This window comes from Neomonachus schauinslandi, chromosome 9 (genome assembly GCF_002201575.2).
Source record: "Neomonachus schauinslandi chromosome 9, ASM220157v2, whole genome shotgun sequence".
Taxonomy (NCBI): domain Eukaryota; kingdom Metazoa; phylum Chordata; class Mammalia; order Carnivora; family Phocidae; genus Neomonachus; species Neomonachus schauinslandi.
Window position 1 is genome coordinate 45244712 of NC_058411.1, and position 21408 is coordinate 45266119.

At 37.7% G+C, this 21408-nt stretch overlaps 1 protein-coding gene across 2 annotated transcripts in view; it reads left to right on the forward strand.

Moving 5' to 3' along the window:
• Positions 1-21408, forward strand: part of FERMT2 (FERM domain containing kindlin 2) — an 87837-nt gene that overhangs the window by 57494 nt on the left and 8935 nt on the right. For both annotated transcript variants that reach the window (XM_044918402.1, XM_021701540.1), the window contains exons 4-10: positions 2593-2727; positions 7532-7757; positions 8084-8186; positions 9668-9775; positions 13896-14030; positions 14739-14788; positions 16223-16347. In XM_044918402.1, the coding sequence (XP_044774337.1) occupies positions 2593-2727; positions 7532-7757; positions 8084-8186; positions 9668-9775; positions 13896-14030; positions 14739-14788; positions 16223-16347 (882 nt within the window). The remainder of the gene's footprint in view (positions 1-2592; positions 2728-7531; positions 7758-8083; positions 8187-9667; positions 9776-13895; positions 14031-14738; positions 14789-16222; positions 16348-21408) is intronic.

The following is a 21408-nucleotide window of genomic DNA, read 5'->3' on the forward strand; positions in this document are numbered from 1 at the left end:
TCATGACCCGAGCCGAAGGCAGTCGCTTAACCAACTGAGCCACCCAGGCGCCCCTAGTTTTAAGTTTTTGAGGGACCTTCATACTGTTTTCCATAGTGGCTGCACCAGTTTACATTCCTAAACAGTGCACAAGATTTCCCTTTTCTCCATATTCTAACACTTAATTTTTTTTTTTTTATAATAACCATTCGGACAGGTGTAAGGTGATAATCTCATTGTGGTTTTGATTTGCATTTCCCTGGTGATGAGTGATGTTGAGCATCTTTTCATGTGCCTGTTGGCTATGTGTCTGTCTTCTTTGGAAAAATGTCTATTCAGATCCTCTAATTGGATTGTTTGCTTTCCTGTTACTGGGTTGTATGAATTGTTTACTTATTTTGGGTATTAATCTGTTATTGGATATATGATTTGCAAATATCTTCTATTCAGTAGGTTGTCTTTTGATATTTTTGGTTTCCTTTGCTATGTAGAAGCTTTTTAGTTTGATGCAGTCTCATTTGTTTATTTTGTTTCCCTTGTCTTTGGAGTCAGATCAAAAAAAAAAAAAATTGCTAAGACTGATGTCAAAGAGCTTACCACATGTTTTCTTCTAGGAGTTTATGGTTTCAGGTCTTACATTCAAGTCTTTAATCCATTTTGAGTGAATTTTTGTATATGGTTCAGTTTCATTCTTTTGAATATAGCTGTCCAGTTTTCCCAGCATCATTTACTGAGAAGACCATCCTTTTCCCATTGTATATGCTTAGCTTTGTCATAAATTAATTGACCACATATGTATGTATATATTCTCAGGCTCTTTATTCTGTTCCATTGATTTATATGTCCATTTTTATGCGAATACTGTACAGTTTTGATTACTACGGCTTTGTAGTATAGTTTATTTTTTTTTAAGATTTTTTTTTTAAAGATTTTATTTTATTTATTCATGAGAGATAGAGAGAAAGGCAGAGGGAGAAGCAGGCTCCCAAGGAGCAGGGAGCCCGATGCGGGACTCGATCCCAGGACCCTGGGATCATGACCTGAGCCGAAGGCAGACATTTAACCATCTGAGCCATCCAGGTGCCCCAAGATTTTTTTTTTTAATTTATTTATTTGACGGAGAGATTGACAGCGAGAGAGGGAACACAAGCAGGAGGAGTGGGAGAGGGAGAAGCAGGCTTCCTGCCTAGCAGGGAGCCCGATGCAGGGCTCAATCCCAGGACCCTAGGATCATGACCTGAGCCAAAGGCAGACACCCAACGACTAAGCCACCCAGGCGCCCTGTAGTATAGTTTAAAATCAAGCAGTGTATACCTTCGCCTTTGTTCTTCTTTATCAGGATTGTTTTTGCTGGTCAGGGTCTTCTTTGGTTCCATACAAATTTTAGAATTATTTGTTCTAGTTCTGTGAAAAATATCATTAGAATTATTAGAATTTCGATAGGAATTGCATTAAATCTGTAATATGGCTATTTTATTAATATTGATTCTTCCAAACCACAAACACAGAATATCTTTCCATTTATTTGTGTCTTTATTTTTTTTTCATCAAGTCTTTATAGTTTTCATTGTACAGGTCTTTCACTTCCTTGGTTAAATTTATTCTTAGAAGGGTGCCTAGGTAGCTCAGTCAGTTGAACATCTGACTCTTGGTTTTGGCTCAGGTCATGATCTCAGGGTCATGAGATCCAGCCCTGCAATGGGCTCTGTGCTCATCACAGAGTCTGCTTGTCCTTCTTCCTCCTCCTCTGCCCTTCCCCATGCTCATGCTCCCATGCATGCACCCTCTCTCTCTCTCATAAATAAATAAAATCGTTTAAAAAAAAAAAGTCTAAAAAACTCAAAAATTTATTCCTAGGTATTTTACTTTTTTGATGTAGTTGTGAATGGGATCAGTTTTCTCAATTTCTGTTTCTCATAGTTTATGTAGAGAAACACAACCTTTTTTTTAAAGATTTTATTTATTTATTTGAGAGAGAGATAGCAAGAGAGAACATGAGTGGGGGAAGGGGATCATGACCTGAGCCGAAGGCAGATGCTTAACGGACTTAGCCACCCACGTGCCCCGAAAAGAACACAACAGGTTTTTGTATATTGATTTTTTTTACCTTGCTACTTCACTGAATTTTACTAGTTTATTAGTTCCAATGGTTTTTGATGGAGTAGTTAAGGTTTTCTATATATAGTATCATGTCATCTGCAAACAGTGACAGTTTCACTTCTTCCTTTCCAATTGGTATGTTTTTGTTTTTCTTGCCTAGTTGCTGTGGCTAGGATATAAATTTAATTTTTTTTATGGTTTTAGTTAAAAAAATAAATATATAAATAAGTTCTAATATTTTCTCTCTGTACCCTAATAGATTGTTATCTCTCCACTTCAAGGCTCCTACATTCATTAAATGGTTATGAATTGAATGCTTTGGTAGATTATTTGTAGAAGTGCCATACTTAAGTCTTGCATGGCATTCACATCTGGCAAAACATAAACACATACATACACAGATGGAAATTATGAATTCTTATATTGGAATGGATTAATAGATGGATTTACCAGATGTAAAGTATTTAAATTTTCCATTATGCTACTAAATAATCTTTCTTCTAATTTTAACAGATATCAGACACCCTGAAGAACTTTCTCTCTTGAAAAAACCCAGAGATCCAACTAAGAAAAAAAAGAAAAAGTTAGATGACCAGTCTGAAGATGAGGCACTTGAATTAGAGGGGCCTCTTATCACTCCTGGATCAGGTGAGACTTTGTTAGACTAAGCAGAGGCATAGTGTGAAAACCGTGGCTGTGTCTATATGTTTGTGGTTTTTTGACAAATGGTTTACATAGGTCAGGAGAGTGATCAACTTTAAAAAACTCTCCTTCAGCTTTTTTTCCCTCAGTCATGAAATCACCTCTAGGGTCTGTCATGTGCAAATCATCGTGTCAGGTGTTAATAGATGCATCAGTAAAAAGGAAGGCTGGTTCTCTGCTCCGGAAGAATAAAAAAGGGGCAATACCTTAACTGGGCTCAGTTTTTTGCATTGTAAAAAATTGGACAGTTTTTTAGTATTTAGTTCCTTTTTTCTGTATTCTGTGAAAACCACAATTAATTAAGACATTATTACTTCTGTGGGTTACTTAAAATCTTTGTGCTTTGCATATGCTGGTCCCTTTGCCTTTTCACCTTTTTCCTTTAAGGTTTTGCCCTTTTAAGAAGCTTTCTCAGATTTCCTTCCATTATCTCCCAACCTGAATTAGGTATCCTTCTATTTTAAGACACCAGACTTTTCTGTGTTTGGTATTGTACTGCATGTTCTTACCTATTAAATTGTGAGGTCCCGGCATGATGGAACTGTCTCTCACATTTTTGTTATCAGAACCTAACTTAGCATGTGGCATTCAGCAGGAGCATAGGGGAGCACAGGCAGTGTCTTTTGGGTAGCTAGATGACTAATTAAATTACATGGTTATTTATTTAGTCCTGGGCATACACAGGGACTGGACATTACAGTTTCCCATGTGTCTATCAGCCATACATTTATAAATCCATTTCTTAGGAAATAAGTCCCACAGTCAGTAAGTAAACTAATTTAACTAATTCAGTTCATTCTTGGTTTTTTAAATTCTGGGGTGATGATGATAATGGAAACAATGTAGTGCTTACTGTATGCCCATTTTACACATTATACTCATGGAAATTAAATTTAGTGTATTTTACTTGTGGAAACTCACTTAATTCTCACTACAGCCCATTGCACATTATGTTATTACTCATTTTAAGGTTGAAGAAATGGCACAGTAAGGTTAGGAACGTCTTGTAACTTTTATGCCCTTACTCATGTACTGATTGGACTTGGGAGATACCAAAAAATAAGAAAATCCTTAACTCTTAAGAAGTTTTTAGGCTCGGGGCGCCTGGGTGGCTCAGTTGGTTAAGCGACTGCCTTCGGCTCAGGTCATGATCCTGGAGTCCCAGGATCGAGTCCCGCATCGGGCTCCCTGCTCAGCGGGGAGTCTGCTCCTCCCTCCCCCGCTCCCCCCTCTTGTGCTCTCTCACTCTCTCTCTCTCTCAAATAAATAAATAAATAAAATCTTTAAAAAAAAAAAAAGTTTTTAGGCTCTTTGGCTCAGGTCATGATCTCACGGTCCTGGGATCAAGCTCCACATCAGGCTCCCTGCTCCACAGGAAGCCTGCTTCTCCCTCTCCCACTCCCCCTGCTTGTGCTCCCTCTCTCGCTGTCTCTCTCTGTCAAAAAATAAATAAAATCTTTAAAAAAAAATAAAAGCTTTTAGGCTAACTGAAAAACAGTTACTGTATTTAAGGAGGTAATATATAAACGCTAAATGAAAGTTGTAGAAAGTAGTGTTCCAGGAATTTGGAAGACAAAACCATTCCAAACGGTATATTTATAGGTTGGGGAATTGAGTTTGTGAATTAAGCTTTTAAAAAGTTCCAGTGTGGGGCGCCTGGGTGGCTCAGTTGTTAAGCCTCTGCCTTCGGCTCGGGTCATGATCCCAGCGTCCTGGGATGGAGCCCCACGGCACGAAGCCTGCTTCTCCCTCTCCCACTCCCCCTGCTTGTGTTCCTGCTCTCACTGTCTCTCTCTGTCAGATAAATAAATAAAATCTTTAAAAAAATAAAAAGTTCCAGTGTTTTAGTGATAACCTAATATTCTGATAAGTTAGATATTTTCCCTGTACTGGCATTTTGTTTTTAATTTTTTGGTCTTTTTTACTGTACTAAAGTTTTACATTTTTATGTAGTCAAACTTGTTATTTACTTTACAGTTCTGGGCTTTCATTCTTGGTAAAGAAAATCTTCACAAATACTAGAAAAATTCTTCTATATTTCCTTTATACTTTTATATAATTCTTTCATATTTATATATTTTAACTAATCTGTAATATTAACATTTGTTATTTTTAATTCACCTGAAATTTGTTTACTAAGTATGGTATGAGATTGATATTTTGGTGGGAAATTTTCTAAAATGGATTAAATACTTTAGCACTCTTTTAAAAAAGAATATGTAAGGATGTAATTTATAGTAACCAAGTTATCAGGCAGATTCTAAAGTTACATGAGGTTTTTAATATTTGTAGTAGGTGGCCCAAGACTGTAATGCTTGTTGAATTCTCTCCTCCTTATAATTTTTGTTACTGTTCTGTATAGTTGAGCAAGCTTCTATTTTGTTGTTGACTAAATATGTTACTTCATCTTACCCTATAATAACTTTCTACTTCAAATATGTTTTAAATTGGGCAATCAGGAATATAAGGTAGTTGGGATTGTCACTGAACTGAGACTTAGAAGGAATGTAAAATGCACATACCCTCTGTCCCAGCAATGTTGCTAGAATTGGGAAATAAGTACAAACATACCTGTTGGAAGGCATGTTTGCAGCAGCAGTGGTGAAGTCAACAAAATTCTAAACAAATAAATGCACACCAATTGGAATGGCTTAAATAAGTTATGGTACCCAGGAGGTGATGTGTATAGCTTCAATTAGACTTGCTGATTTATAGGTTGGCTCTGAAACGTAATAGCTTTTGACACTGGACAACTTACTTAATCTCTCTGTGCTTCAGTTTGCTCCTCTAAAATGAGAATAATAGGATTGTTGGAAACACTAAGTTATTACCATGGAGTGCCTAACAAAATAAGGATAGAAACAATGAAGTGATCAAAAATGAAGTGTAGAATATACAAAGTAGAGGAATTTGAGAGGGCTGATTCTATTAAATATTGTGTAATTTAGGGGAATATATTTTGTTTTAGAAACCTCATAAAGAAAATTGCCAATTCTAACTATTTAATTCTAAATAGTAATTATAGTCCATCACACTAGGAACAAATTTTCAATATTCTGACATTCCTAGTAAAAGATTTATTTGCTAGATCTTTGAAATACACAATGAGAAGATTTTGCCTAGAAGATAATGTTTTTCTATCCCTTATTTACATATATAGCAGGATTATTCTTTGCCCACCTGAGCTGGAGTAGTGTTTTTAGCCCTTTTAATTAGTATGGGGTGCCCAAGTAATCCTTTCACAAAATACCCTTGTAGTTTGAAAGTTCTAGCTTTTAAGGGTATCACTGACTATCCCAAGGTTCTTTAAAGCTAAGAAAGGAGAACTGACCACTTTCTTTGTTGCTTATTTAACAATGTTTAGTGTTTAGATACTGCAAATTGCTTTAGTTATTAACATTGGAAGAATACATACTAGGGACATCAAATCAGATACTCTATGGCTAGCAAGATTTTTTTTTTCCTTTGTGTTCTCTTCCTAGACTAGATCATGACAACTACAAAAATCTCTAGCATGATCACCACTTTTTCATAGGTAATTGTTTCTATCATTGCATTGAGTGAGGTGGTGCGGAGGGGTTGTTAGAGTGGGAAGGAAATTCCTAAGCGTATTTCTATATTAGGTAAGGGAAACAGCCATCTCTTTCCATAATCCATTAACAGTGTGATACCCATTTACACATTTTCTTTTTAAAAATTATGACTGAAGACAAAATATAATTAACAGAGTTACGATTTCTAGGGGAGGTGCTTTTACTTAACATTATTCTGAACTTTTAAGTCTTAATTTAATCCAGTCTCCTTGATTTTTATAGTTTAAATGATGGAGAATATATTGTCAGTTGACTAAGTCAAGAAGTTTTTATTTAGGTAGCCTCTACTATATGTTTAGCCCTATTGAACACTGGGGAATTGGAAAATAAAATATCCCTGCCTTTAGGGACTTAATTATAAGATACATCTTTGTTAGCAAAATGTTACCTACCCGTTTGCTTCAATACTTTATTTGTGAATCTGTTGGAACCAGTTTACCTATTCACTGAGAAAACATTAACATAAAATTATTCTCTTAATTTATGTGCATTTATTCAGCTACATTGAGCTGTCTTAAAATAGGGTATGGATTTCAAAGGGTGATAAATGTGGATATGTTTGTCACTGGACATTTGACTGGAGCACAACTTTATTCTTTTGAATTAGACAAAAAAAACTTAGGTTACAGTTTCTAAGATTCTTTACTCTTAATTCACTTGAAATATTTACTTCAGTTTATGATTCACATTAGGAAAAGTCTTTTTTCTTTTTTCCATTTCCTTTCCTTTTCATTCTTCTGTTTCTGTCTTCTATTGTTACCTTTCCTTTACCTTCTGAATTCCTTTCTTTCCTTTCCTATAGGCACTGATGTTCTATACATTGGCCCTCTGAAAGGTGAGCCTTGCCACAATTAAAAACAAAAACTTGGTCTGTCTGCTTCAGCTATATCCTTAACTTATCTTCTAATTCCCTTGAACTGATTTTTCCCCCCGTATTTCTGCCAACTTATATTTTTTGACCTTGTTATTATGTGTTCTAATGTTACACAAGTAGAGTTAATGTTACATGTTTTCAAGACAGGTAAAATAATGTACTAAGCTTTCCTTCCAGAATGAAACTTTTGTTTCACAGTTTCCTTTACATAGCATGTATTATTGAAAACTAAGGTTCTGTACTTAATTCATATTTACTACCTGTTTTTCATGTTATTTATTAGGAAGTATATATTCAAGCCCAGGACTTTATAGTAAAACAATGACCCCCACTTACGATGCTCATGATGGAAGCCCCTTGTCACCGACTTCTGCTTGGTTCGGTGACAGTGCTTTGTCAGAAGGCAACCCTGGTATACTTGCTGTCAGTCAGCCAATCACGTCACCAGAAGTTTTGGCGAAAATGTTCAAGCCTCAGGCTCTTCTTGACAAAGCAAAAACCAACCAAGGGTAAGTTTTAAAATAGAGATACGTTGAGGGGTACCTGGATGTGGTTCAGTTGGTTAAGCATCCGACTTGTGATTTTGGCTTGGGTCAGGATCTCTTGGGTAATGGAATCGAGTCCCACATTGGGCTCCGTGCTCAGTGCAGATTCTGCTTGAGATTCTCTCTCCCTCGTCCTCTGCCCCTCCCCCTGCTTGTGTACATGCTCTCTCTCAAATAAATAAATAAATCTTTAAAAAAATAAAATATAGAATTTCTTTCTCCAACTAGAGGTAGAAACATTTTATTAATTTTGTCTTGAGTTGTTCCACTGCTCTTGTTAATTTGTCCAGGTGGCTTGATTCCTCAAGATCTCTCATGGAACAAGATGTGAAGGAAAATGAGGCCTTGCTTCTTCGATTCAAGTATTACAGCTTTTTTGATTTGAATCCAAAGGTACCGAGGGTTTAGAGGGATCTGTTCTTTTTTTCCTTTTTGTTTTTTTCATTTGGATGTTTGTTTTTTGGAGTTGGTGGGATGAGGAATCATTTGTATATAGCAAGTCTGAATAATATTAAAAACCCAAGCTTTAGACAAAAGGATCTGTATTTGAAGTAAGTCTATTGTGTTAGCAGGTTGGAAGCATAATTCAGCCTTTTTCTTTTTTGTTAAAATAATTGAATTTTTGAATGATTTGTATTTTAAATGCACTAGCTTGGTACTATAGGATTGGTAAAGTTAGTTTTAGGGATTTTTTTACACCTCTCTAGCTGTATTTTTGGTAAAAGAAGAGTTTTATGAAATAGTACCTTTTCAATGACTTTCAGATTTCTAATTATAAGTCAAACGACGCTTCAAAGAAGAATTCTTTAAGTCTACATTTCTTCCTATTTAATAGGCAAATATTGTAATGTTTCACTATCCAATGACTGCATCATCTGTGCTACTGAAATACTTTGCTTTTCTGAGAAGAGTTAAATTTGCTATGAAATCTAGAGTATTTTTCCCTAGAAAACACATGGCACAGAGATTTGGATCTTTTGCTTCCTTATTTATCATCCTTGGGGGGAAAACCTCTCTTGACTACTTCTCATCCTTTTCATGTCTAGATTATAGTGTAGATTTTCATGTAATACTTCTCATTTTTTATTATGTGCTGAAGTAATTCTTTTTGTAACAGTAAAAAATGTATAATTTAGAACTACAAAAAAAAAGATCTTAACCCCTTTCGGGCCATATCATGTCTCATTTTAGTAAAACCAAAGCTGTTTTGGGAACATAGTTACATTTGCTGGGGAAGGGGAGTTGCTATATGTTTTGTTAACATTCTAAATAGTATTGTTAAGACATTACTATTAATTTTTATTAACATAATTAAATGGATAATTCAGTAACGTATAAGTAAATCTTTACCACAAGTATATATATGTACTCTGTATTTCAGATTCTTAAAATAATTACTGTTTCCAGGGACCTGACACTTTGTCTAAGTATGCTTTTCCATAGTGGGCAAGATGTTCCCTGAAATAATTTACTCTCTGATTGTAACATTTTAGTGTGACACGTTGCAATAACAATACTAAAAAGTAGTCACTTTTACCTTACTTTAAATGTAGTCTTTCAAGTTAAGTTCATTTTGTTAAGAGCTCTGTCCCTGTAAAATAACATACAGAATCTTACTTCTAATACTGAATAATAATATTTTGGTGTTTTTTTAAAATGTCATTTTTAATGGAAAATTAGATGTGGGTATATATACATATACCTAACCCTATAGGTATCTTTATTATTGAGTATTTGATACTGAATAAAAATCCCAGGAAAAAAAATGTATATCAAAACTTTTTTGTCAAGCTTTGAAAGTGCATATTCAGTTTTCAAACTTTTTTATGTTAAAGGTAATGTATTACAAAAGGATTGTGTCTCTTTTGCTGCAGTATGATGCAATCAGAATCAATCAGCTTTATGAGCAGGCCAAATGGGCTATTCTCCTAGAAGAAATTGAGTGCACAGAAGAAGAAATGATGATGTTTGCAGCCTTGCAGGTAGTGAAGAGTATTGTATTGGTAAATGGGACTTTTCATGGGAAAAGCATAGGGGATTATTTTTAAATAGTAAATTAGAAAACTATAATTCCAGTAGCATTTTGATAGTGTTTACTTTTTGCTATGTAGAAATTGAATACACTTAGAAGACAAAATAAGTACATGAATTTAATTTTTTGTCTTCTTATCTAAGAGTTTAGTGATATACTTAATATTTTTCTGTATCCTATAGGAGAAAAATATCCTCCCACCCCCAAATATATATTAGCTAAAAACTGCCCAGTTTTCCCTTAGAAATAAGATCTGTATTGCAAATCAGATTTCTAAAATGAAGCTTATTACTTGCATAATTTCCTAAGTAGCTGGGGATGGTAATCCTTAAGAAGTAGGTAGCTAATGTTTTCCCGAGATTAAACCACTGTTATCCCAAAAGTGGTTCTTGCATATGAGCTTTTTCAGAATTACAGTAGTGCTTATTAAAAAATTGTCCACTTCATTACTGCTGTCCCCTTTAGCAAAATAACATAGGGTGGCATCCACAAATCTGCATTCTTAGAGACACTGAGATGCATGTAGCTGACCACTGGAGTAGTAGTCATTCTTCCATTTCAGATAATTGAGTGAGGCTTTAGTGAATGTTCTCAGATTATGGTAGAATTCTGGTTTTGCCTAAAGTCCTAACAAAATTGGTATTCTTTAAGTACAGGAAGCAGAGTTGACATTTAGTTATGAATCACTGTTGTGGCTCAGTCGGTTAAGTAGCTGCCTTTGGCTCAGATCATGATCTCCGGGTCCTGGGATCGGGCCTCACTGGGCTCCCTGCTCAGTGGGGAGACAGGGAGCTGCTTCTCCCTCTCCCTCTGCCCCTCTTGTGCTCTGTCTCTCAAATAAATACAATCTTTTAAAGAAGAAAAAAGGAAAAAGAAAAGCTTTCACTGTAAAAATGATTTTACTTTTCTTCTCTTTAGAACACAAATAAAAATGCTCTCAATCTTCTAAATGCTTTTATACATCCAGGAAAGTTTTCTGGTTAAAACTCAAAAAATTGTCCTTTGTAATGGAAGAAAAGCACATTTCTTCTCAGTTTACATGACGAAAGAAAGGGATCGAAACAAAGCTTAGACAAGGAAAATCTTCGATGACAGAGGAGTTAGTTTAGAGACTTGCTTAATCAACTAGTTAAGAGTCTTCTATTGTGTTTCTGGATAATTCAGACTATCTGAAGAATTTCTTTTTTTTTTTTTTGTTTTTTTTAAAGATTTTATTTATTCATTTGACAGAGAGAGACACAGCGAGAGCGGGAACACAAGCAGGGGGAGTGGGAGAGGGAGACAGGCCTCCCGCGGAGCAGGGAGCCCGATGCGGGGCTCGATCCCAGGACCCTGAGATCATGACCTGAGCTGAAGGCAGACGCTTAACGACTGAGCCACCCAGGCGCCCCCTATCTGAAGAATTTCTTGAATTAAATTCTGGAGTAATCTTATTCAGAGTACCTCACTTGGTTTATGGCTTTCTACCTATATCTTTCTTTCTTAGAATATGGGCTTATAATTTTGTAGTGAAGGTTTTGCCAATGACAGAATAATAATACATATAAAATATATATGGGGGAAAACTCACAGATTTTTATTATATAGTATTTTTTAAATCTTTTTATTATAAAAATAATGCACTTAAAAAAAAGCCCAACAGATATAAATGTGCCTGGCACATAGGTGCTCAGAAAAATTTGTTGAGTGAGAATATAGTTGACCCTTGAACAACAAGGGGTTGGGTCCACTTATAATAATGCAGACTTTCTCCAATAAATATAGTACAGTAAATGTATTTTCCTTATGATTTTCCTAACATTTTCTTTTCTCTAGCTTTATTGTAAGAATGAGTATATAACACATATACAAAATATCTGTTAATTGACTGTTTATGTTATTAGTAAGGTTTCTAGTCAAGAGCAGGCTATGAGTAAAGTTCTGGGAGAGTTAGCGTCCCTAGCCCCCATGTTGTCCAAGAGTCAAATGTACACACAGTTGTATTTTCACAGAAATGGGATTATTTTGTAGCTTTCCCCCACCCCGTGTATTGTAGATATTCCATTTTAGCGCAGTAGAAAATGCATCAGAAACCATGAATTTTAATCTCTGGAAACTGAATGTCCCAAAACATAGCTCTCCTGAACCATTTTAGGGTCTAGATTTAATGAGAGAATTCTGAACTAAAAATCTCCTGAGTTTTTAGAAGCCTTCCCAGAGACTGACCCAAAGGCTCTAGAACCCATCCAGTACCATAAGGGGGAAAGTTTGAAAAGATGGCAAGGAAATGCCTGGTGTTTTTATCTCCGGCATAGCCTACACTGAGTTATTTTCTCCTTGGGGCTTCTGTTTTCTTTTGTAACATAAATCTACAGTAGTAAAAAGAAACAAACAATTAAAAGTAAGAAGGCGTAGATAAAAAATAAAAAGGTAATAACACTGTTTTTAAAGCAATTACATCCTTGGGCACCTGGGTGGCTCAGTCAGTTAGGCGGCTGCCTTCGGCTCGGGTCATGATCCCAGGGTCCTGGGATCGAGTCCCGCATCGGGCTCCCTGATCTGCGGGGAGCCTGCTTCTCCCTCTCCATCTGCCTGCTTCTCTGCCTACTTGTGCTCTCTATCTCTCTGTCAAATAAATAAATAAAATCTTTAAAAAAATAAAAAATAAAGCAATTACATCCAAGTCTGTATTGTAACATTTAATAGATATCCCATGCACCCTCTGAAAGCAAAGCTGGATGTTTAGACCAGTCCCATTCATAGCCAGGGTTTTTCCGAGGTAACTTCTAAGGACTTTTTGCATCACAATCACCTGACTCACTTAACCAACTGAGCCACCCAGGCGCCCCTCACCTGACTCACTTAATAAAAATGCAGATTCTGGGCTGGACACCAGATTTGCTGAATCAAAATCTCTGGGGATGAACCTAAGAATCTGTATTTTTAACCAACTCTCTTGATGATGCTTAATGTTACTCTTACATTTAAGGCGGCCGTCTAAGGGCCCTCAACCTACCTCATTCTCCATGATTGGTGAACATGGAAGTTTCACTAAGGATCTCATTTTAGCACAACTGAAGGTACAGCGAGAGACTGTTCATTACCAATTCACTAAATCTTAAAATATAGAGGAACACTGACAATTGGCCTCAGATTAGTTCATTCAGTGTTCCCCAGGAATAGACTGTATTCAGTGAATGGATACTTCAGAAATTTGGAGTGCTCTTTAATTCTTTGAAAGGTAACTGATTAAGTGATTTTAAAAGTTCTGCTTACCTTTGTATGAAACCTCGGTAAGGTTTAACATCAAAATCCTAATAGATTATTAGTATTTGTTCTAAGTGACTTACCTAAGTATGTTTAAAATCATAACTAGTTATTCTATATGCAAAGATTTTTCTATCTACATATAGGAGTACTACTCATCGTGTATATACACACACAAATACATATATGAGTGTATATATTCACGTATAAATGTAATCAATCTTATTCTTATGTAACTGAGAATATAAACATCTTCCTCTGATTATGTTTTCAGCATTGAATTGAGGTGGGGCGGGGGTGGTGGTGGAGAGTGGAGCTTTAGCTTTCAGCCTAATACTTACAACTGATAAATTTTCCTCTGCTGGGTAATAGCAGTAATATAAGGTAATTAATGTTAATCCATTTTTACAAAAGACCTTATGCATATTCTGTTAATTCATTCAGTATTCATCGGTTTCAGGATCTGTTCTAGACACAGGGAATACTGCAGTGGGGGGGGCAGGGTGGGGGGGGAAAACCAGTAAAAAAAGATCTGCTCATGTGGAGCTTAGTGGAGGACATGTTAACTCTGAATTCTAGGGCTTCCCAAACTAAATTCATTTTTATATGTCCAAAGACCTGCTTCTTTTGGATAAATATTTATTAGGATATCTGGGACACTGCTTTCAGGTGCCGTTTATTTTCTGATTATTCTAGTTCTTGGACGGTTTCATCTTTTCAAGTTAGGTGATGAAAAGCATTCAGTATAGATGCAGGTAGTAATCTCATTTTAAAGTTTTAAAGTTAGAACAGTCAGTTAAATAAACTATCATTTCTATTTTCAGTATCACATCAATAAGTTGTCAATCATGACATCAGAGAATCATTTGAACAACAGTGACAAAGAAGTGGATGAAGTTGATGCTGCCCTTTCAGACCTGGAGATCACTTTGGAAGGGGGGAAAACATCAACAATTTTGGTAGGGTGAATCTAATTCCTACTAGTTTAGTTTGAATTGATGCTTATCTTTTTGTGGATTTAGGTTCTCATAAGTATTGGGTGGCTGTGGAGAAATATTTCATGCTTTAGAGAATACAGGTGTTGACTTTTCAGAAATTAGTATTGTTCTAGTCTCCAGTGCTTCAAATACAGTAAAGATAGATCTTGTGATATGGACCCATTCTCTCACGAGCAGGGGGAAAACAGTTCTGCAGAGTGAAAGGTAGTCTCAAGTCACGGTAAAATCCATTTAGTGAGCTGCACATTTGAAATATTACAAAAAGAAGAGAAGAGATCTTGGGAAAAATTTTAAATACTAAGTTCGGTTTTAAAGCTTAGGAATTAGTTATTACAGAAGAAACACTTACCTCAGGGCTGTTACGATTTTGCAGAATTTCCATATGCCCAGATACAAACAGTTTTAGGTGAATTAGAATCAGTAATATGTTCTTAAAGGTTATATGAATTGCCATTTTAATCGCATCTTTTATTAGCTTTTTATGCCATTTGAAAATGACTTTGTAATTTATGACCATATAATATGATTATACATTTAAAACCTTCATAATCTGTATTTTATGTAATTTTGCTATTTATAGAATAAGCTGATAATTGATATCAGATACTAAACATTAGAGTTTCAAATTTCAAGAAAAATCAGGAGAAAATGATTTAATTCTTTCCCTAGGGTGACATCACTTCTATTCCTGAACTTGCTGACTATATTAAAGTTTTTAAGTAAGTACAAAAAGGGGAGGGATTCCATGGGGCGCCTGGGTGGCTCAGTTGGTTAAGCGTCTGCCTTCGGCTCGGGTCATGATCCCAGGGTCCTGGGATTGAGCCCTCCATCGGGCTCCCTACTCAGCAGGAAGCCTGCTTCTCCCTCTCCCACTCCTCCTGCTAGTGTTCCCTCTCTTGCTGTCTCTCTCTGTCAAATAAATAAATAAAAATCTTTAAAAAAAAAGGGGGGGGAGGGATTCCAAATATTAATGAATGATAAATATCAATTTCACAGTCTCATTCATATTATTGAAATTTTTTTATTGTAAGTTTAGCAAATGCATCTGTAAAAGCATTTACCAGTTAGAGAAACACTAAATTATGAGAGAAAATAACCATCTTTACCAAATTAAAACTGCAGTACTCATGAACTTGTTTTTTTCTGATAAAACTTTTCTTAAAGGGGAAAAACAAAGACTGTGTAGCCTAGATTGCATTGCATAGATTCTGAGACATACAGTGGCATTTCAGTATAAAGCATCCCCTCTGGGTGAAAGCAGGACATAATGAACTATTATTATTATTGCCAGTGGTTATTTCCTTGTTCAGAGCCCTAGATTCTATTGCATTTTATTCATTTGTTCATGGAACATTTTATAATAAGATTCCAGTATATCTTATCTAGACTTTTATCAATCTAGGCATAATACAGTTGAGAGCTAGGCATTAAAGCCAAGAGGGTAAAGAGGAGAGGAGGTGATGTGGAGTATAAGATGTAAAGCTATTATGGAATAAACCATTTACTGTAGCTAAACCTAGAACAGCTCCCCATATGGATCGTTTCTGAGGTCGGGGCATGATTTCAGATGCAGCTCCCTACCCCCTTTCTCCTCCCATTACACACCTTCCCTTATCCACTCTCCATCATGACTGCTCTGTTTTCTTTGTGTTTGGCATTGGGGTGGCAAGTTGAAGCACCATTCAGATACACCCCTAAAAGAGATAAGCACTTCCCTCACTTTAGTTATGCTAGGTGCACCTGCCTATCCAGAGAGGCCCCAAAGGCAGCCCTGCACACACCCAAGAACCTGCTGGTGATTATAGGACCTAGGAGCCTTCCCATTGGTGACATTTACTTCACCTTTCTTTTCTTGTCCTTTCCATGTGACCTGCTAGTGATAGAGATGGCTGCCACTGACAAGTACTCAAATCCTGGCCTTCCTGTCTTTCTCCTCTGCCCATTCATTCTTTGTGAGATATTCCTGAGTAGATTGATGAAGAAGAGGCAAATCCAGTAACAGCAACATTGAATAGAACACACTGGCCCAAGAACTCAGTTCAATATATGTACAACTTGGCCTTAGACTTTTAATGATGTGAAACTTTGCCACTAATACTATTGATAAAGTTATTTAAAAAGTTGTTTTTCTGTTAATTCTATTTGACACGTAGACCAAAAAAGCTGACTCTAAAAGGATACAAGCAATATTGGTGCACCTTTAAAGATACATCTATTTCTTGCTATAAGAGCAAAGAAGAATCCAGCGGCACACCAGCTCATCAGATGAACCTAAGAGGTAAGGAAAGCCTTGGAATGACAGGTGTTGATAATGAAATTTCTCTTGGCTAATAGTCAATTAATTTCACTTTGCTGGGGGGGGGTAGTTTTTCAGCAGATTCATTACTCCTTTGGGTACTATTTTAGGTCTAGATTCTTCTTTTTTTTGGTATGTTGTTTTTATCAGTTTTGAATATTCAATTTCACATGGATATTTTGTTGTAATCTCTTTGTGCAGTCCTCATTTGAAGTGATACCACTTTTCTTCTTGTCAAGTGAATTTGTGGTACCTCTTTTCTCATCTTCAGCATTGGGATATTCAGGATTTCTTCATTCTCATCCGTGTTGTAGTTCTCTCCTCTGTTTTTGCTGGCTTCTCCCTTCCTTAACTGCATCCTGCTCATCTTTCTGACTTTCACTGATGACAAGCTGATGCCTCTCAGGTTCCCCAGCCTCTTTTTTGGCTCAGCAGTGGGGTCGCAGGCACTTGTGGGGTTTGACCAAGTTCTTCCTCTTCCCCAGTAACTCTTCCTGCACATTTTTGTTCCACACTCAGCTCTTGGTCTGGCCTCTGGGGTAGCACCAGGGTACCCTCTGAGGCTCCTCCTAGCTGACAACCTGAATCTCATTGGCTTCCTCTTGTCTTCAAATCCAGAGCTGTGGTATTTGAGGCAAGTGTGCTTCCTGTGGCCTCAGCTGATCCTGGCTGGGGGCTCAGAGCTACTACTGGCTTTGGCTTTTTTTCCATTCCCCCCCATTTCATTTGCCATTTGGGTGACTTCTTTGGTTCTTCATACTGCTCCTTCACCTCCTTTATCTGATGGATGGTTCAGGTAGAAGGAGAATTTCCTGTCCAGGTTGGTCTGGTTCTTCGGCAGCTAGAGGACATCTTGCTGCTTCCTGCCGCGATTTTTTTACAGGGTCTTGCAGATTGTTGATGAGCCCTTCACTTGTGGGCATATTTACTAAAAGCACCTGGCTCACTTGCAGTGAGAACTGCACTCACCACACCCTTGGCACCAGTGTGCTTGATGCAGGATGCAGTAGATTGGCATCTTACCGTTCCATACTCTTTACAGCAAAGGCCAGAAAACTAAGATACATTTTCTGGACTTATTTCCAGTGAGATTTTGATTCCAATCAGATGCATTCATGTTGAGACTTAAATTCCCGATTAAGTTAAGGGGCTGAAGAGACAGAATGGAGAAAGGAGCAAGGTGCTTCTGGGCTGTGGAGCTGTAAGGGCAGCCTCCTGGTTTCCCAGCCTCTTGGTGGTAGCACTTGTCTTTGGCAGGCCAGTTGTGAGGGTGGTGTTCAGGGGGTTAATTCCTATTGGCCCAGCCCATTTCTCCTTTGGGTAACATTTTGCATGTACATTTATGATTACATGTAAAGCGATATGTCTTTCTAACTAAAAATATCCATATTTGAACAAAAGTACCCAAGAACGGGGTCCCTGACTCATTCACAAAAACGATTCCCAAAACAATTTCATTTACTGCTTAAAATACAGAGGTGCTTTCCTTGATCTATAGTCTTAATTTTGCTTTCTACATAGTACATTAGGATATTTTTACTATATTTCAACAAAATGTCCAAATCTGTGTTCTGCCCAGTAGTCCTCTGAATTGTTGTTTTAAAAAAATAGGAAATCCCTGTCCTGGGTAGAAGATTAATGTGCCCATGTGTTAGAATTCTGTAATTTTCCTAAAAGTTAATTAGGCTCACTGCCTTTCTCTTGTAAGAACCATGGGTTTAACTTTTGGGTCTCTCATTATTTGTTACTCTTAGAATCCATTGCAGTTTTGTTCTTGCTTCTCTTCTAAGTTGCCCAGGACCAGCCCAGAATATCCACTCTTGATCTATAGACTAGATCTGTCTTCTCTGTCCCCCCTATTCCATCCTTAACCTTCCTTTTTTTTTTTTTTTTTTAAAGATTTTATTTATTTATTTGACAGAACACAAGTAGGCAGAGTGGCAGGCAGAGAGAGAGGGAGAATCAGACTCCCCGCTGAGCAGGGAGCCCGATGCAGGGCTCGATCCCAGGACCCTGGGATCATGACCCGAGCCGAAGGCAGATGCCCAACCGACTGAACCACCCAGGCGCCCTCATCCTTAACATTCTCCCTTTGTGACTGAGAAGTCAAGTCCTGGTATGGAGAATGGCTTATGATGTGCCACCTCTTCCAGCTCCTCCCAAAAGAGCATTTTTCCAGCACATCACACTAACGAAGATACCACCAGTCTAAAAATCAAATGGCACAGATTCTGCTCTGCTATTAAACAAGCCCTGTGATTTTAGAAAAATAGCCTCTTTGGATCTCAATAACATCCTCTAAGAAATGAGAGTTTTAGACTAGATGCTCTCCCAAGGCCTTTGGACATCTAAAATGCAAGGTGTAAAAAATTCAGTTAAGCAAATACTGAGTGAATTCCTGTGCCGTAAACTGTGCTAGATACTAGAGACATGAGAAAGAACAGATGACAGTCCCACCCCTTGAGGGGTTTAGAGCATGTTGGGGAGATAAAGAGTTACAATTTGGACAATAGTACTTTATCAGCACCACGCTCTAACCAACTGAGCTAACCGGCCTCTGCTAGACAATAGTACTTTAAAAAGTAAGTAACAGGTCTAAGGAAGAGCAAAGGGGTAAGGGTGCTTGCTACATCAGTGTTCAGTGACAATGGAGAGAATTAGGGTAGACTTTGTGGGGGAAATAATGCCAGAGTTAGATCCAAGGTCTAATTCGAGGTCCATGGAAGGAAGGTGAGTTGGTAAAAGCTGTCCAGGCAGAGACTGGTGTGGAGAGAAGCATCAGCAACCACAGGGAGTTTGTGCTGCTGGAATGTAGGGTTCAAAGGGGAGGATGAATACTTCCGTAGTGGCTGTTGAGTCTGATTCCTACTAAGATGAGTGATAATAGCAGAAGAAATTGGCAGGAATTAAGAGGATAAAAATGTTGAGACTGTTTTTTAAACTAGCAGCAGTGACGTGCCACTGAAAGATTATTAACATGAAAATGACAGGATCCATCCTATTTATATTGGCTACAGTATAGAGGAGTAATTTAGAGCAGTGACTGTGATCCAGATTAAGGTGATCAGTATGGATGGGGAAGACCGTGCCAATTCAGACGACCCTGAGGAAGCCCAGTCAGCCGCCTGGGTGATTGACTTGGGAGAGGCCAATGGGAGGGACTTATTTCTGGCTTGTGCAGTTGGGTGAGTAGGGTTGAGAATGTACAAGAGCCGAGTTTGGGGAGAAAGATGATGAGTTTAATTTTGGGTCATTTTAAAGTCAAGGTACCTGGGGGATATCTCTTGAAGATACCCTGTAGGCCATTGGATCACGGGAGATCCGCACTGCAGATACTGATGGTAGCAGTTTTAGGATTAAAGGTAAATGCAGCCTTAGAACAGTTGTCTGCAATAGGAAAAGGCTAAGAAGAGAACCCTGCAGAACACCCATGTTTGAGGTACAGGGCAGATTAGAGGAAGAGGAGCTTGCAAGGGAAACAACAAATGCTTATGAAGACCATGAAAATGAGGTATGGTGGGGGCTAAGGTAAAAGTTGTTTCCAAAAGGACAGTAGTCAATAGCATCAAATGCTACAGAAAAGTAAGATAAAGATTGTTAAGCCTCCATAGCATTTCACCCCATTGGAGGTGGTTAGTGGCCTTGATGAAGAACAGATTCAGCAGATTTCAGTGGCCTTTTGAGTATGGGAGCCAAAGTACTCACTGAGAAGTAAATCGGAAACAGCTTTTTGATGAACCTTATCTGTGACAAGGAAGGAGGAAAGAGGGCAATAATAGCAGAGAGGTATAAGGTGGAGGAGAAAGGCACTTTGTGGTTTAAGATGGGAGAAACTCAAGGAAGTTAAATGCTGATGGAAACATCACACTAGAAATAGAAAGGAAGAAAGAAATTTAGTATTTGGGAGAGGAAGAAGATCTCTTTAATGGATTGAGGCTCCTGGGATGGCAGGAAACTCAGCCTACTTGGATAGGAGAGCCTTAAGTGCCTCTTGCACTGGGTGGAAGTTGAGGGCAGCTAGCTTTATCATCCATGGTGGCAGGAAGCTCTGTGACTCACTTCTGATGGCTTTCTTGGAAAAAAGATGAAGTTGTTCACTGAGAGTGAGTGGCATCAGAGGCCTGAGAAGATTTGAAATAAACATTGTTGAGAATGTCTGAAAACACAGAAATACTACAAGTGTTGAGGGCCAGGTTGAAGTTGGGAGTCCATGAATTACTAGTGAAACCTATCTGCTTGGTTTTGTGATTTTTTTTTTCCCCCCTCCCCTCCTTTGAGTGTTCAGCAGCCTAATGTAGGCAAGTAAACGATAGGTTGGATTGAGCCCTGGTTAAGGTTTTGGTAAATGTGTATAATGGAAAGACAGTGAGTCTAGGGAATTGGAGCTTGATACCTGGTGAATGGTGTGCAGGCTGAACTCAGGAAAAGGAAGAGGTGAAAACATGTTGCTGATGGGGAGAAAGTTGAGGGGTTGCAGCAGAGGGTCCCTCAGATAGTTTGAAGAGAGGATTGAAGATTGTGATTAGAATGGGCTGTTTGCATTGAACATTTCAGAGGAAGCATAATTGGGTTATAGTGAAGTGTGGCATGTTGCCATTGAAGTAGGCAGCCAAGGTGGCACGGAGTGAATGTGGCCTGAGATGTGGCCTCGTTAAGTGCCTCTGCACCTACACTAGCACCTCTCTGGGCTTTTTAGTTTTTTTGGTATTTTACTTTACTTTTTTTTAAAGTTTATTTATTTAAAACAATCTTCGCACCCAACACGGAGCTCAAACTCAAGATCCTGAGATCAAGAGTCACACATTCCTCCAGTTGAGTCAGCCAGGTGCCCCAGTATTTTATTTTTAAAAGAGGCCTAATTATTATGGGATTATATAGTTTAAATCCACTTGAATGATTAATGAAGTCCGTAGAAGATCGCATATCTTCAAACATCTCTTTGTGTTTTTGTGTGTGTTTTTTTTAAGATTTTATTTATTTGACAGAGAGAGACACAGCGAGAGAGGGAACACAAGTAGGGGGAGTGGGAGAGGGAGAAGCAGG